The sequence below is a fragment of the Dasypus novemcinctus genome, chromosome 24 (assembly GCF_030445035.2).
Source record: "Dasypus novemcinctus isolate mDasNov1 chromosome 24, mDasNov1.1.hap2, whole genome shotgun sequence".
Classification (NCBI taxonomy): Eukaryota; Metazoa; Chordata; class Mammalia; order Cingulata; family Dasypodidae; genus Dasypus; species Dasypus novemcinctus.
This window is the reverse complement of record NC_080696.1, coordinates 14,416,412-14,434,036: the sequence shown is the minus strand read 5'-3', so window position 1 is coordinate 14,434,036 and position 17,625 is coordinate 14,416,412. Positions and strand designations below refer to the sequence as shown.

The window sequence follows — 17,625 nt, the reverse complement described above, 5'->3', positions numbered from 1 at the left end:
TTTTGAGATTGGTTTTTTTTTTTTTTAATGCTGTGAAAGAGGGCTGAAATGAAATTGAAGCTGGGAATTATAAATTGAACAAATAGAAGTTATTTCTATTGTGGAAGAATAGCTGGTCAAAGGCCTTTAATGACCAGAACCAAACCTATATGGAATGAAAAGATATTTTTATTTTAGAAGAATAATAGCAGGTCAAAGGGTTTTAATGGCCAGAACCACATCTTCAATTTCTCTGCGCTGGGACTAGGGAGGCTGTGGAATGAACAGAGTGAACACAGCGGTGTCAACCCCAGCCTGCATGGTAGCTGAACCCTCTAGCCGGCTGCCTTGGAAGAGCAAGAGGAGCCTTTCTGACATGCATTTTGAGCTCTTCTCTCCATCAAAAGGGATCCATATTGCAGTGAAAACGCTCACGAATTCAAGAGGTGGAGAAGTTTCATTTCTCTTACTCTGCTAATAGGCAAAATGATTTCAGATCCAAAAAAGAATCTGCCTGTTCTCTACTGGTTAAGGAGAAAAGGAGAAACAAATGAAACACTGGTGAGTGTGTGTGTTTGAGAGAGAGAGAGTAAGGGCTGGGGAAAAAAATCTATGTCCATAAAGACAGTTCGGAACACAGAAGTGTGTGAATAAAACCTATTGAAACCCCAACAGTAAGAAAACGTCCTCACCTGTCAGCAGTTAGCTGACGAATACCTGTTAGCGCCAAACATTAGAAACAGGAACAGCTTTTCACGTAAGACTCATCTTCTGCTGAACATAACGAGGCAGGGTAGGGGGTGGACAATAACAGTTTGCCCCATCAGAAATTCATTTCATTGCAGGGATTGCATTTTGGCCAAGGGAGCCGGCTGACCCAGTAACAGGTACACGCGGTCCGTGCTGCCTTGCTTCAGTGCTCTCTCTGATTGGCCTTCGTCAATTCCATCTCTCAGGTTAATAGTAAAAGCTTCCAGTTCCCGAACGAAAGTTCCAAGGTTAATGTAGGAAGTTTGCAGTGAAAACTTCCCATACTACCTGCTTAATTCCAGGAGAGTTCAGCAGATGGCCTTGGGTGTGCCTGGCACACATTAGACAGAGCCCACCTTTTCAAAAATGCCCTCCATGGGCCTCATTAGAACATGGACGAATGATGTGGAAACTAAAGGGAAGTGAGATATTTTTATTTTGGTGGTTTTGTTGAAAACTGCACAATGATTCCTATCATTCTTTTAAAGGAGACTACGCCTGAGTACAAAAATGGTCAGGAAGACTCTTAAATTGAAGGTAACGATCATCTCTTTTGAGCCTTAGCTGCTATTTTATTTTAAAATGTCCAATTTATAATCTACAATGTAGAATCTATAAGCATCAACAGACACATCTGTCCTTTACTGAATAGAAGGGGTGCCAGGGAAGGCTTTGGATCTCGGGTACAGCTCTGGGTGTGGGGTAGTTCAGCCTCATGCCACTGTCTCCTAAACAGGAAAAGAAATAGCCAGAAGCATGGCTCATAGAAACAGATGTAATGCAAGGGTGGAGAACGCTCCACTCATTGCGGAGGGAAACCTCCGCTTTATTTCCTTTAAACATTTTTTTTTTCATTTCATTTTTCCTCTAAATTAAATAGACTAATTTTGGCTGAACTAAGTCAGCCAAATTTGGATTTGGTACTTCCAACCCCTGCCCAGTCCCACTTAGAGCATGACCAAACAAGCTGCTATTTCCAGGGAGAAAAATGGAATTGGTGAATGAAGTATGAGAATTTGTCATTCTGACTTGAAGCACTGTCATTCAGAGTTAATATAGTTGTGCCATCTTGAGGGAGGCCTGAATGAACACTGAGCTAACCTGGGGAAAAGGGATTAACATTTTCAGACAATAGCATTGAGCAAAGTTAGTGTTCACCTCGGTGGATGAGACTTAGGAGAATCCTCAAAAGAAATCTGAGCCCACCTGCTTCTTGGCTCTGGCCTTCCGTTTCTTCTGCACTTTGTTTGTCTTCTGGACCGTTCTCATCTTTCAAGAAAACCACAGAGGGGGAGAAATACATCAAGTCAATTTATGAAATATCTCTTTATGGCTAATATGCAGCCCTGAAATTAATTGCAACCAATATAGCATGACTCTCCATAAAGCAAGGCAGAGAGATGAATTAGAAGCACGAAACAGAAAAATTACCTATATGAATGGGTGCATTTATATTCGTCCCTTCTCACATGATTTGCTAGACAAAATGTTGAATTGCAGTAAACAAAATTCAATCGGCAGTTCTGGTAACATCTCTTTCCTAGCAAAGCTTTTCCTATGAGGTAATACAGATTTCAATTCCAATCCATTTTTCTCCCCTGACTCACATGCCTGTGTAAGAAACATGGTTAACTGAGCTTCTGTCCCTTTATTCTCCTGTTTGGTATATGTTTTCCTTCCCCACCAAAAGGATATTATTACTTAACTTGCAGGTGGTAATCTAATATATCTATGGTATGAAATATTTTGTGTTGAACACTTTATGTTGGTCAAGGTTGTACCATAGTACACACCTTCTTGAAAAATAACTGGTCAGGGATGATAGAGACTGTATACTAGATAATACCTAAAATTTTCTTTTGGCTTAAAATATGTAGTATATGGCTGTGAATTATTCATAGAAAAATATACTTTTCAAAGATATATAAAGACATGGTTTTATAACTTATTGCTGGGAAAGTCTCCAAATCTCTTTTAGGTTGGAAAATAAAAATAATTAAAATAAGTTCATCAAATGATACAAGAATAAAATAGAAAACTTTTAGTTAAAGTAGAGAAAATAGACTGGTGTTAGGAGCATATATGAATAAGGGTTAAAGATGGTCACAAATCCTTTGTCTCTCCTTCCATCAAGAGATGGTCTATTTTCCCTCTCCTTGAACCTAGACTGGTTGTGTTACTTGCTTAGATCAACAGAATGGATGGAAATGATGTTCTGGAACCTCAAATCAAGGCCTCAGAGGACTGGTACCTTCTGTTTTCTCCCTCTGGGAAGCTAGACGCCATGCTGTAAGGAAGCTCAGACTAGCCTACGAATTGGAGAGAGAAGAGCCATATGGAGGGATGTGGAGCCCTGCTGAATGCAGCCAAGTGGTGACCTCAACCAATGCCACATGGAGCAGAAGAAACACCAGAGAGAGCCCTTTGTAGATGCCTGACCCACAGTCAGATCCAAGCTACTTATTCCTCTTTTGCTTGAGTGCTTTGACCCACCCAATCATCTGCTATGGCTATTTGATCATAACTCAGAGGCAAGAGGATGGAGAATCCTCTCCAGAGGAGGAATCTACTAGTAGAGCTAAAGCAAGAGTCTCAGAAGTAATAGAGAAGCATTAAAATCCAAATGTTTTCCCACTGAAAAATAAATTGATAATAGAATTTGGTCACTCGAGCCTGGCCAATACAGAAAACAAAGAAACAAACAAAAACCCAACATTCTGAAATGGCAGAGGAATTCAGTTAATGAACATGTAAGTATGCATAGAATTGCATCCATTTGCCCAGCATTTGTCATGGGACACATGTCTGAGCTTCTCCCTTCCCCCAACATTTAATTAAATTTAAGCAAGTAAAAAACATCACATACTTCCACTTTTCCAGAAATGGTAATTTTATCTTTATTAAGGATATGGAATCTATTATGACTTGGCTTCATTCTGTGATATGTGTATTTGGGTAAACTTAGGCAAACAGCTAAGATTTCAAAGTCCTATCACTTAGAGCACTTGAAAAATTCTTAAAGCCAATTCAGTTCTCTAGCAGTTCAGTATGAACTACCAAAGTTTTAGTCCAAATTGTCCCTTGAATGCATGGCTGAGCTTCTAACACGAGGACCGGGGGTTGCTGGATCCACTTAAATCCCAGTGCTCTTCATGGCCCTTGTAGCAGCACCACACAAGTAGCTGCCACAGCTCTGTTCTGGTGCTTCACATAGATGAAGGCGTTGGTTTTTGTTCTAGCGAGGCAAACGACCACCACAGCTGCTCTCACTCCCTTTACAAGGCCAAGTTGGTGAAGGAATGTATGTCAAATGCGTAGGTTAGTATTTTCCCCTCTTCCTCCCAACAAACTGACGCAAAGTCAAGCAGAGGAAATCTGTCAGCTTTGCAGTCTTTTCCAACACACAGGTTTCACAATAGCCAGAAGTCTACAGGGTCACAGACTGCCTTTAAAATTAGTTTGCTCACCAGTCCCCTACAGAATGGGTACAGAGAGCTTTCTTATGAAAAGAGGAAGAGACAAATGGAAAGAGAAACAACAAAGTCAGAGGAATATGAGGAATTGGCTCCAGTAATTCTACGTGCAGAAAAAAGAAATCCACAGCAGACCCCACGTCCAGTTTAGGATAATGTGTATAAGCCTGGCTGTTCACTGAATCCACTGTTACTGGGGTTTTACCCTTAATCCACATACACGCCATCCTGCTCCCTAACGCTGACAGCCGAAGTACATTTTTGTTTTTCACTTTGAGCCTTGGCTGTACACTTTGTTTTGGTTGCTTGGTTTCTGCCCTTGGGAGGCAGACTCAGGAAACTCTTGGCATCTTTATCGCAGAGCAAATGCATTCTAGAGGAGAGCTGGATTTGCCATTTGAGTGACATGCCCTCAAATGCAAAGGTTCAGGCACATCCCTTTCACCCATTTCCAAAAGGCAGTGCGTCTTCAAAGCCAGCAGGGGGAACCAGTGTAGAAGTCTTGCTTTTCAAAGCCCAGCATAGGCATTCTTAGGCAATTATATTAGCATTCATTTCAGGCTCTTTTAGAAGGACATTTTGGCTGGCTCATATCATTTTAAATGCCTCAAATGAGTAAATTCTTAGTGAATGAGTGGGCTTCCATTGGGAGGGAAAAAAATCCTAGTACCCAGTTGCCCACAAGTATTTGATAAGACCAAGCTTTATTTTATTTTATTTTTTAATCAGCATTGTCTGTCCAGCTATCTTCACAGGAAGCACATAAACAATAAAAAGTTAAGTAGAGTGGGGCCTGTAATAAAAGGCTGACAATAAATATGAAGGAATATAGAGAATGCTAGGCTGTTTTGTTAACTTAAAATATGCCACAGAGGAGCTAAATTCTCTTAAATTACTTTTACGATCGCACATTTACTTCAGATAGTAAATGTCCATAGCATTTCTGTCGAGTGCCACAGAACACTTTACTCTCCCCTGCTGAAAAGCACAGTAACCTGTGAGAATTCTAGTAGTTGTATCATTCTTGTTTCTTCTGTATTAGTTCTTCCTCCTTTCAACCCATATTTATTGAACATATCTATAGGCAAGGATATTTCAGGCCTCCACGAGTTTTATGGAAATAAAAATAAGACATTCCTGCTGCAAAGTGAATTCACAGAAGTGGAAGGCCTACCCTGCTGTTTGGACTGCAATGAGAATGCAGTCTGTTTAATTCCATCTAGGTTAGTTTTGCAAAATCTCAACTTCATGGCTAGAAGTTGCTCCCCTGATATTTGTAGTTCCTCTTGTGAATTGTGCATGGGAGTGGGAAAAGAATGCGAAGGAAATCAGAGCAAATCTACAACTGCTACTGGGGAAACAGCCAGATGTATCCTGCCTGCTGGTGTCTCTAGGTTTCCTTATGAAGCACCCTAAATTTCTGAGCTACATGGACCTTGTAGAGGCAACTCCAAACAGCTGATGGCACACTGGATTATTCAGTCTCCTGTAGTAGGATTACAGATCTTCACACTTTGCCATGAAACTCTTCAATGTCTTCCCACTTTGGGCACAGAATGCTTCCCACCCTGCTGAGGTCGGACCTGGCCATGTGACTTGATTTGGACAATGAAATGTTAATGGATATGATGTGAGCAAAGGACTTAAATGTGCTGTATAATTTGACTCTCTGCTCATGTCCTTGACCTTGGCCATCACAAGATGATGCTCTTGCCAGCTACTGGCCTAAAGAGGATGAGCGATGCATGGAACAGACTTGAACCCAAGCCAGAGTTTGGAACTAAGCCCAGGCAACTCATGGCTTGCAACGGAACTTCCCAGCTGAGCACAGGGAAGACCTATGGGCATGAGATAATTTTTGTGTGTGTAAGACACTGCAGATTGGGGTGATTTGTTTCACAGCATTATTTTGGATATAGCTTATAAATACAAATGGTATGTTTAATTTTCTCAGTAAGGCTTGCAGATATCTTTTTTTTTTTTTAACTTCCCTCTTTGTAAGGAATATAGTCATTAGTTTTGTATTTCTCCACATTCCAATATTCTCTCGAAGATACATATTGGAAAAATAAATATAGCTTATGGAAGAGATGAATGCTCTTAAAGAGTGCCATGAATAAAATGATGCTTATGTTTGTTTTAATAGAGCTATGTGGGATGCAGGATAATAATAGCTAATACCAGCTAACAGTTATGAAATACTTGCTATGTTCTGCCCAGTGTTCTAAGTGCTTTACAGGGAATATCACATTTAATTCACATACAACCTCTTGAGGAAGGTATTACTGTCTACCTTTCATGGATGGGAAACTGAGGCACAAGATGTTATGTAATTTGCCCAAGACCTAACCACTAACCAGGGAGGGCTGTGAGGTTTCAACCACATCACTGATGCCAGAGCCCAGAACTGCCTTCTTAGAAACATAATAGTCTTTGCTTGCGTAAAAGAGCTAAATTTTGGTTCAGCAAATATGTCTAATAAGACAATAACTGAAGAACTAAACTATGATCTCACATAGATTCATTGAATTAACATGGAACATACAAATAAACATCGAGACTCCAGCCATAAGCCAGATGGGTACAAGGCTACAACTCCAAACTTTTGTTTTTCTTAATGTCAAAGATATTCTCATTTTGAAATAATTTTAAGCCACAGAAATTTACAACAATAGTACTGGACACTTTCTGAAACATGTGAGAGTAGGCTGAGGGCCTAGTCACCCCTGCTCACTCCTCATCTCTCCTGAGTACTTCAGAATATATTTTCTACGTACAAGCACATTCTCCTCCATAATCACAATACAACCACCGAGAGCAAGAGAGTTACCCTGATGATTTTCCCACCATCTAAATCACAAGCCACATTTCATTTTTGTCAATTTTCTAATAACATCCTTTATAGCGACCTAGGGTCACACATTGGATTTTGTTGTCATGTCTCTGTAGTCTCCTTCAAACTGAAACAGAGATGCTCTCCAAGCTCTGCTGGGCGTTTGCCCCCTCAACATCCCCCAGCCCCCCCGCCCCCATATTGATGCCTGTCTGCTCAGCCCCACTGGAGAGAGGGAGGGAGGGAAAGTTACTGCCAAAGATTTTAAAATTTTGTTCTAAAAATATGCTCTATTAGAACATCAGCTGACTGATCTATTTTAATAGGCCAATCTTAGAAAGTTCCAGAGATGGCTGGTTAATTATTTTAATGAAAAAGCCTCACATGTATCTTTCAGGGTGGATAAAATGTAATGTATGGTTGAATAGTCACCATCTAACCTGACCGGTAGCTGCTTATTCCGTGCCTCCTTTGTGCTGGGCATTTAGACGTTCACACATTTTATACACATACTCTGATTCCCTGCAATAGTCCTGTTGACTTAGAATATTTCCCCATTTTTACAGATGAAGAAATCAGCGTTGTGGAAGGTAAGTAATTTCCTGCAAATTACACAGGTCGTGGCAGAGCTGGGACTTAAACTCAGGTTTGGATTGTGCCAGTGCCTGAGACCTTGCTTTCTTTCCTTGCCGAGTTTTGAGAGTTCAGCTGACCCATACCTCAGTAGCTAAATTGTCAGTCTGCTGCTGAGAGTACCCTTCTTGTCAGCCGAGTGTCCTTGGCATCTAGCATGGTGCCTTCAGTGCATTAGGGATGCTATAAACCCCTGCCAAGTGATTGAGAAGAAAACCCAATTTCCCCCCTAAGCAGTAATTTGGTTTTTGCTTGAGCCATATTTCAATTCTCTATGTAGAAAAGGTATGGAGTCTATCCAAGTCTCAGGTCAAAACTCATTAAATGTGGATTAGCTTAAAAATTACATGTCCCTTTGATATCAAATCATGGTTTCTAAAAATCAAATGTGGTGAAGTGTAGGGAGTATACATAGTTAGAGCCATCCACTTCACCACCACCACACCTGTCCAGCCTCCATCCCTTATCTGGTGGGTCATGGCAATGACCTCCCAATATGTTTCGCTGCTTCATCTCTTGTCCTCTGAAGTCTATTCTCAACTTGGAAACTAGAGAGTTAGGTTTAAAATGTAAGTCAGATCATACCATTGCTTTGCTCTGATGGGATCAAGACCCCAAGTGGTTGGAACCTCTGCTGTTTCCTCGACCTCACTTCCTCACAGCTAGCTTGGGGAGATGGAACTGTGCCCTTCAGGCAGCCAGTCTTCCCTGCTCTGTTCCAGCTATGCTGGCTTCTTTGCAGTTCTTCCAACATAGTAGATACTCTTTGCTCCAGGCCTTTGCACTGGCCATACCCTCTGCCTGGATGGAGTGCTTTCCCCCAGGTCTTTCAAATCTTCAATCAAATGTCACTTTGTCAGTGAGGTCAATCGTGAACACACCATTCAAAATTGCAACCACACACTCCGTCCTCCTTATCTTGATCTACTTTTTCTTTTCGATTTTTCAGTCATTCATTGTTACAGATTGACTCATGTCCAACAAAGACACATTCAAGCTCTAACATCTTGTTCTGTGGATGTTAACCCAAGTGTAAATTGTATCTTTGGAGATTGTATTAAGATGAGGCCAAACTGAATCAGGGTGGACCTTAATCCAAAGTGAATGAAGTCTTTATATGCAGAGGAAATTAGGACAGTCAGGAGCAGGAGACAGAAGGAGACAGATGACCCTAAGACAGAAGCGAAGACTCAGGTATGGTTTGAAAGCAGAACCAGAATGCTACAGTGTTCAGGGAGAGGATAATCCTGTCAAACTTTGATTTTGGACTTATAGCCTTCAAACCATGAGACAATGAATGAATTCCTGTTGTTTACATCAATTAGTTTGAGGTACTTTGTTATAGCAGATCTGGAAAACTAAGATACTTATCATCTTCTAATATATAATTTAGGTAGATATTATTTTCATTGTTCATGTGTATCTGCCCCCACTTGAATATAGACTCTACCAAGATAAGAATTTTTGTTTGCTTCACTCATTGATGTCTCCTAAGTACCTTAAAAGAGCACATGGTAGGTGTTCAATAAATATTTGTTAATTAATGAAATCTATTCTTGTTTTATATGGCCTTACCTGGCTAGTTCACAAATCAGGAGAAAAGTAAAATTATATTCTGCTCCAAGACCATCAGATCACTTATAAAATATGAAGTTTATTATATTAGACAGAATTTTTAAGACATCAGCCCAGAAACAAGAGCCCAGACACTTCTTGTATGATACCTACCACCATTTTGTCTCCTTACTGGAACCATCACCTAAGAGAGGAAATCCCTTCCCCAAGACAGTGGTTCCATGTCTGGCTGTATATTAGAATTATTTTGGGGACATGTTAAAAAACACAGATCTCCAGACTAATGGCTTAGAATATCCTGGGAGGATGGTAGAACATGCATAGCCAGCTTAGGGAAATGGTGAGCTGTGTTCTCCTGGCTGCCAATCCCATTTCCTTCCAAAATAAACTCAAATGGTGGGGCAACCATGACCCATTCATAGTGGATGTATAAGAACAATGGATTGGTCTTTGATTATGGGACAGAGAAGACAATTTTCTCCACCCTATCTCTTTATAAGCACATCCCAAACAGCATATTTGCCCATGTAAGGAGAAGAGGAAATAATGGAAACTGTTACTTTCAAAGGCTAGGTGTCTGTTAAAGGAAATTAGATGTGATACATGTTCATAGAAAGGAAACTCATAAAACTATAGTGTGTAATTGTCCCATCCATATATCCTGTATGTCAGTAAACAGAATGCCAAGTGTTCAATGAGGATCTAGTATTAGTTGTATTAGGGCTGCCATAATGGATTACAACAACAAAAATTTCTTCTCTCTCAGTTCTGGAGGTGAGGAGTCTGAAATCAAGGAGTCCACATGGTCATACTCCCTCAGAGGCTCTGGGAACGAATGCTCCTGGTCTCTTCCTAGCTTCTAGTGTCTGCTGGCAATCCATGGCATTTTTGTTTTATAGCTGCATCACCTCCATCTCTGCCTCCATGGCCACATGTGCACCTTCACTCTGTGCTGCTTCGGTCCTATCTCTGTTTCTGAATCACCCTCTTCCTTGTCTTATAAAAATACCAGTCATTGGATTTAGAGCTCGTGCTAATCTTAACGTCATCTTAAGTAATTACATTTGCAAGGACCCTATTTCCAAATAAGCTCACATTTGGAGGTTCCTTGTAGACATGAATTTTGGGGGACACTGTTCAACACATTACAGAGTTCAACAAATATCTTTTTTTTTTTTTTTAAACAAATTTCACAGAAGCTTTATTAGCAAGAACTAAAAACTGGAAACAAGAAAATGTCCTTCAACAAGTGAAAGGATAAACAAATTGTGGTATATCCATCCAATGGAATACTACTCAGGAATAAAAAGAATGATCTCTTGATACAAACATACAACTTGGATCGATTTCAAGGCTATTATGTTGAGCAAAAAAAAGCCAATCTCAGCAATTGTGAAAAGTTTACATATTGTGTAATTCCATTTATAAAACATTCTTTTGTGCATGTTTTAATTCTTTTTTTAAATAAAATAAACTTTATCTTTAATGAGGTTTTAGATTACAGAAAAATTACATCAAAAGTATGATGGATCCCCATGTATCCCCCCACATCACCTCCTATTTTTTTTTTAATGTAGCAGTACAATTTATTATGTTGTATCTGTAAAAGCCACTCATTATTAAAATGCACATTTAAAAAATGACTCACTTGTGGTAAGGACTAACCTACCTTCAGTAATACTCTAAAAATTAAAACCATCATTGTGACATTTATCTGTACTTCGCACACCTAAAAAATCCTGAAGGAGGCAACTACCATTGTTATAACTTCTTTAAAACCAAAAATTTAAGCACAAATCAGAATTAAGAGAAACTTCAAAATGTTCACATTTGCATGCATTTTTGGCTGAACTTCCAAAGATTCCACATACAACAAAAACACAACTTTGAATCAAATGAATAATAAAAACCTTTAAGCCTTGAGACAAACTTACTCTACAGAAGCAAGGAAAACAGAGTAAATAGTAACAGCAGTATATTTCTAGGAGAGAAAGCAATCACTTATTTTCTTTATCATAAAACAAAAGTGAATGAGGCAACAGTTTAATAACACTGACCAAGTGATTTACTATTCAAGAGTTTGCTTTTCAAATTGTGTCCTTAAAATTATTCCATCCACATATTTGGATTAAATTAAATTAATATATCAAAAATATTTTACTCTGAATTCTAATCTTAAATATAAACCATAACTTATCAAAGCATAGTCCAAATACTAAATAATAATGCTACCATTTAGATTTGTATGCTTCATCTGAAAAACTGATCTTACAAACAGAAGTTTTGCCCTGTTTCTCCAGAATAAATGTCCCCATGTCAAAAACTTTAAATGATAATCAAAAAAGACAGATTCATATAATTCATACTATGCATTTTCATTGGGCTTTGATAAAAACAGAGCCATCTGCTGTTGGAGCACTGTCTTCCTTCTCAGTTACAGTCTCTACAGCCCCAGCAGCAGAAACAATAACCATTGTTCTACTTGTTGGAACTGTCTTCTGTTTCTCAGCGATAACTACACAAACAACAATCTCATCACTTTCAAAGTCATGGTCAGGAATTGACTTTGATGAGAAATCTGTTACTTCTGCTGCTGATTCACTCTTTTTAATTCATTGTGCCAGTTTCTGCTGCTCCTGGAGTGTTGTTGCCCAAGAAAGGTCTTTCCATATTTCAGGGTTCATTGGATAGATGTGAAGGGCTACTTGAAAACTTAGAATTGCTTTATACATTTTGTCCTTCGGCTCTCTGTTGTCATATTGTTCTATTGTCTGTCTTATCCTTTAGTGTACCCTTCCTAATAATCTTCATTTCTACACTCTTCTCCAAATCTCTTGCTCTTGATTTTCCTTCCAGGCTGCAGCATCCCCTTTAATATCTCTTGCAAATCTGGTCTTTTGGTAGCATATTCTATCAGTTTTTGTTTGTCTCTGAAGACTTTGAACTCACCTTCATTTAAAAATTTTTTTAAAATTTATTGAAGTATATCACTCATACATAAAAATACATAAACAATAAATGTATACTAATAGTTGTGAAATTACAAAACAAATATATATAACATCATACACGACTCTCATAACTTACCCTACCACCAATACCTTGCATTGTTGCTAAGAGCATTGTCAAAATATTATGACTAACCAAAGTATTTTCCCCCAAACAACCCTATTATTATTATTATCTTTATATCATTTATATATGAACATACATAAATAATAAGTGTATAGTAAAAGTTGTGAACTTACAAAGCAAACATGCATAACTACATGCAGGGGTCTCCTCCACCAGCATCTTGCATTGTCGTGAGACATTTGTTACAAATTATGAAAGAATTTTGTCAAAATCTTACTACTAATTATAGTCCTTATCTAACATTTGATGTGTTTTTCCTCCAACCCACCCTATTATTATTTTTAAATATATTTTTTATGACAGAAGTTGTAAACTTATAAAACTATCATGCACATGTGCAAAATTCCCAAACAACACCCCTCTATCAACATACCACACTGTGGAGGAACTTTTGTTACAGATAAGGTAATATCATCTGATTGTTACCACATCCATAGTGAACATTTGGTTCACATTTTCCATACTGCCCCATTATCAACATGTACATCTTTGGCAAGAATATTATATTGTTACTGCTTACCACAGTCCATAGGTCACCCCAGTTGTATTGTTCTCATGCTTCTCCACATTCCCACCACCCTGCAATAGTGATGTATACTTGCACTAGCTAACAAAGGACACTCTTGCATCTGTACCATCAACCACAATTCTCATCCACCTCTGGGTTTACAGTGCTATTTAGTACTTAGATTATTCTCTAGCATTTTGTCATTTGTCATTTACATCCCTGTTCTACCTTTTTCAGCCACATCCCCATTTATAAAATAGCTGTTAATCGCTATTTTTTACCATCCAATGTATACATTTCCACACTTTTACAGTAAAGCTAATTAAAACTTCTACATACATTAAACATCTGTAGTCCATCTCAGTCCTTCTCTTATCTCCTTTAAGAATCCACCATCTACCACCAGGTCTTAAATATGTTTTTCTACAATTTCTTCTAGAACCTTTGTGATTCTTGCTTTTATTTTTAGTTTTTTGATCCATTTTGAGTTAATTTTTGGATAAGGTATAAGATAGGGGTCCTCTTTCCTTCTTTTGACTATGGATATCCTGCTTTTTCAGCACCATTTGTTGAATGGACTGTTCTGCCCGAGCTGTGTGGGTTTGACAGGCTGGTCAAAAATCACTTTGCCATACATGTTAAGGTCTGTTTCTGAATAATCAATTTGGTTCCATTGGTCTATGTGCCTGTCTTTATACTAGTACCATGCTATTTTTACCACTATAGCTAGGTAATAAGATGTAAAGTCTGGAGACAAGGGTTTGCTTTTCCTTTTTATGTTTCTGGCTAGTCAGAACCCCTTACTCTTCCAAATAAATTTGATAATCATGTTTTCAATTTGTTTTTTAAAATGCTAGTGGAATTTTTATCAGGATTTCATTGAATCTGTATATCAATCTGAGTAGAACTGACATCTTAATGGTATTTAGTCTTCCAATCCATGAGCATGGAATATTATTCCAGTTATTTAGGCCTTTTTAAAATTTCTTCTAATATTGAGTTGCAGTTTTCTGAATGCAAGTACTTTACATTGTTGGTTAAGTTTAGTCCTGACTATTTGAGTTTTATCTGTCATTTTATTTTGACTACTCTTTTGACACTTTTAGTTACTTTTATTGATATAATCTTCATTTCTAGACTCTCTTCCAGGTCACTCTCTCCCGTCTTTTATTTTCAGGCTCTAACACACCCTTTAGTATTTCCTAAAAATCTGGTCTCTTGCTTAGAAATTCCCTCAGCTTCTGTTTATCTGTGAATATTCTAATCTTCCCTTCATTTTTGAAAAACAGAATTGGTGGATATAAGCTGGAATTTTTTATTTTGCAGTATCTTAAATATATCAGATCACCATCTTGTTGCCTTCATGGTTTCTGGTGAGAAATCAACACTTAATCTTATTAGGCATCCCTTATATGTTATGCATTGCTTTCCTCTTGATGTTCTCAGAATTCTCTTTGTCTTTGGCATTTGACATTCTGATGAGTATGTGTCTTGGAGTTGGTCTATTTGGATTTTTTCAGATGTGGATACATTGTGCTTCTTGGACATGGATATCTATGTCCTTCAATAGGGTTGGGAAACTTTCTACCATTGTATCTTTAAATATTCCTTCTGCCCCTTTTCCCTTCTCTTTTCTTTCTGGGACACTGAACACATGTATGTTTGTACAACTTACAACTTATGCTGTCATTTAGGTCCCTGAGACCTTGTTCAAATTTTTCCATTCTTTTCTTCATCTGTTCTTTTGTATGTTCACCTTCAGAGGTCATTTCTTCAAGCTCACCAATCCTTTCTTCTGCCTCCTCAAATCTGCTATTATATGATTCCAATGTTTTTTTAATTTCATTGATTGTATCTTTCATTCCCATAAGATCTGTTATTTTTCCTAAGTATGCTTTCAAATTCTTCTTTGTGTTCATCCAATGTCTTCTTAATATCCTTAATCTCTTTAGCCATCTCATTGAATTTATTAAGGAGATTTGTTTGAACATCTATGATTAGTTGTCTCAACTCCTTTATGTCATCTGGATTCTTATCTTGTTTCTTTACCTGGGCCATATCTTCCTGTTTCTTGGTGTGGTTTGTAATTTTTTGTTGGTATCTTGGCATCTGGCTTACTAGAGTATTTATTCTGGGTGCAGTTTTTCTCTTTAGTTTGGGGTTTCCTGTCCTTTTTCCCTTGCTGGTTATGCAGTAGGAGCCAAGGATGTAGTTGGTGCTATAAGCTGTGGAGGCTCAAGCTGCCCTCATTGCCCCAGTGACCGATGAAGTTTCTCCCAACTTTCTTCTTTGCCAGGGTTTGGGACAGAGTCACAGCTGAGTGGAATAATCCAAATCATGCAGGCCTAGCCTGTAGTTGCCAAGAGAGACTAATGAAGCTCTATGCCTCTTTATCCCCTGCCAGGGGCTGGGATGGAGCTGCAGGTGTGTGCAGCAGTCTATGCAGTGCAGGTACGAAAAGACTGCAGTTGCCCCTCTATACTTCCAATTATTCAGTCTGTGCCAGGCAAAGTTACCGGCAATTACCTGGATAGGCTGGTGCATGCCCTGCCAGCATCTTCCCTGCCAGAGGTGGTACTGAAGCCTAGGCTAGAGCTGCAGGTTGATCTGGGTGAAAGAAACCAGTTTCTACCATCACTTTGATTTTCAGTCAGTTGGGCTTCCCATCAGGCTGGGGGTGAAGTCAAAATGGTGGCCATCAGCCTCCTTCAGGCCTGGACAGATTCACACCCAAGCTGTTCCTAGGGTTATTCTTTAGCCGGCTGAGTCTACTCAAGAGTAGCCAAAACCAGTGGCTGACAGTCTCCTCCTCCCCTGTTTTTGGTAAATGGAGCTTCCAATTCCAGCCATAGAATAGCTCCTGGGGTGGCTCACACTACCAAAGTAGGATAATCACCAGCCTCTGTGGCTTGGCTGGTAATTTCCCATAGAGGCTGGCGCAGGTCCCCCCAGCTTCCTCTCTCCCAGAGGTGGGGCTGGGGCTTAGACTAGAGCTGCAATCTAATCTGGATGGAAAGAAGCCAGTCCCTACCAGCACTGGGATTTTTCAGTCCACCCAATTTCCCCTTGTGCCAGGTGTGGAGTTAAGATGGTGGTTCCCAACCTCTTTCTGACTTGGACAGTCTCAAACTTTAGCTGTTCTCAGGATTATACTTTAGCCCTCTGAATTTACTCATCAGTAGCTGAAGATGGTGCCCAACTGTCTCTTCCTCCCCTGGTTTTGGGAAGTGCAGCTTTCAATTCTAGCCATGGAATTACTCCTGAGGTGGCTTGTGCCTCTAGTGGAGGATGGGCCCCAGCATCCGTGGCATGGGGTGCTCTACTCTCTAATCTTTTCTGCAGATGAGCAGTATCCTCATTCCATTCCTTCAAGGATGTTGCAGGATGCTCTTCTGGTGTCGATCCTCGAAACAGGTGCTTCAGCTAGCTCCAGAGAGCTCTGGGTGTTTACTAACTGCCCTGTAGCCAGAACTGACTGTAGGAGCTCCTTACTCCACCACGATCTTGCTGGTTGTACTCACCCTCATTTTTGAAGGACAGCTTTGTTGGATACAGAATTCTTGGTTGGCAGTTTTTCTCTTTCAGTACCTTAAATACATCATGCTGCTTTCTTCTCTCTTCCATGGTTTCTGGTGATAGGTCAATCGGTACTTAATCTTATCAAGTTTCCTTTGCATACGAAGCTTTGTTCTTCTCTTGCTGCTTTCAGAATCCTCTCTTTATCTCTGATATTTGTTATTCTGAATAGTAGGTGTCTTGGGGTAGGTCTATTTGGATTTATTCTGTGTGGGGTATGTTGTCTATCTTGGATATTGATATTTAGGTCCTTAATAAGGTTTGGGAAATTTTCAGTCATTATTCCCTCAAATATTCTTTCTGCCCCTTTTTCATTCTCTTCTTCTGGATAATAATAAACAATAATGCAAATGTTTGTATATTTTGCATTGTCATTCCATTCTCTGAGAGCCCTTTCCATTTTTTTCCATTCTCTCTCTTGTCTTTTCCACTTCAGATGTTCTGTCTTTGAAATCACTAATTCTGTCTTCAAGCAATTCAAATCTGCTCTTATGTGCCTCTAATGTATTTTTAATCTTATCCATCATGTCTTTCATTCCCATAAGGTCTGTAACTTTTCTTTGCAGACTTTCAAATTGTCCTTTATGCTCTCCTAGTGTCTTCTTAATATCCTTTATTTCTTTAGTCATATTTTCTTTAAATTCTTTGACTTAGGAGAGTTGAGTGATTATCACTAAATAATTGTATTAAATTAACACAATAAATTTTGTTGCATTAAATCCTGTATCTCTTCAGGATATTTTGTTTGTTCTTTTGGCTGGGCCATCTCTTTCTGTTCCCTAGTATGGCTTGTAATTTTTTGCTGATGTCTAGGAATCTGATAATGTTGGTGTATTTATTCTGATGGCTAATTTCTTTCTCTCGCCTATCTTTCCCCCCTGCCCCCCCAGGTCTTCTTTGATATTTGGTTCAACCTAGCCTCAGTCTTTAAAACTGCCCAGCCTAAGTTTTCAAAATCAGGCCAGGACTCACTAGTGGGTTGCAGATTTTCTCCCAGAAGTTGGATACAGAGACCATGGACAGTTTTTGTTCATGCAGTTTTCATCCTGGTCAGCAGATGGCACTAGTAACTGCACCTTTCCATGGATGTATTTCAGTCTCAGCTTTCCTTTGTTCCTGTGTTGAATCTCCAGATCAGAGAGCCAAAGCAGGCTCTGCTGGCT

The 17,625-nt window shown here is 39.1% G+C and overlaps 1 protein-coding gene across 4 annotated transcripts in view; it reads right to left on the bottom strand.

Moving 5' to 3' along the window:
- MACROD2 (mono-ADP ribosylhydrolase 2) overlaps positions 1-17,625 on the bottom strand; it is a 2,160,736-nt gene that overhangs the window by 167,722 nt on the left and 1,975,389 nt on the right. For 2 of the 4 annotated variants that reach the window (XM_058287576.1, XM_058287577.1), the window contains one exon: positions 1,936-1,998. In XM_058287576.1, coding sequence (XP_058143559.1) covers positions 1,936-1,998 — 63 coding nt within the window. Of the gene's footprint in view, positions 1-1,887; positions 1,999-17,625 lie in introns of all 4 variants that reach the window. The other 2 variants (XM_058287574.1, XM_058287575.1) reach the window with 1 other exon arrangement.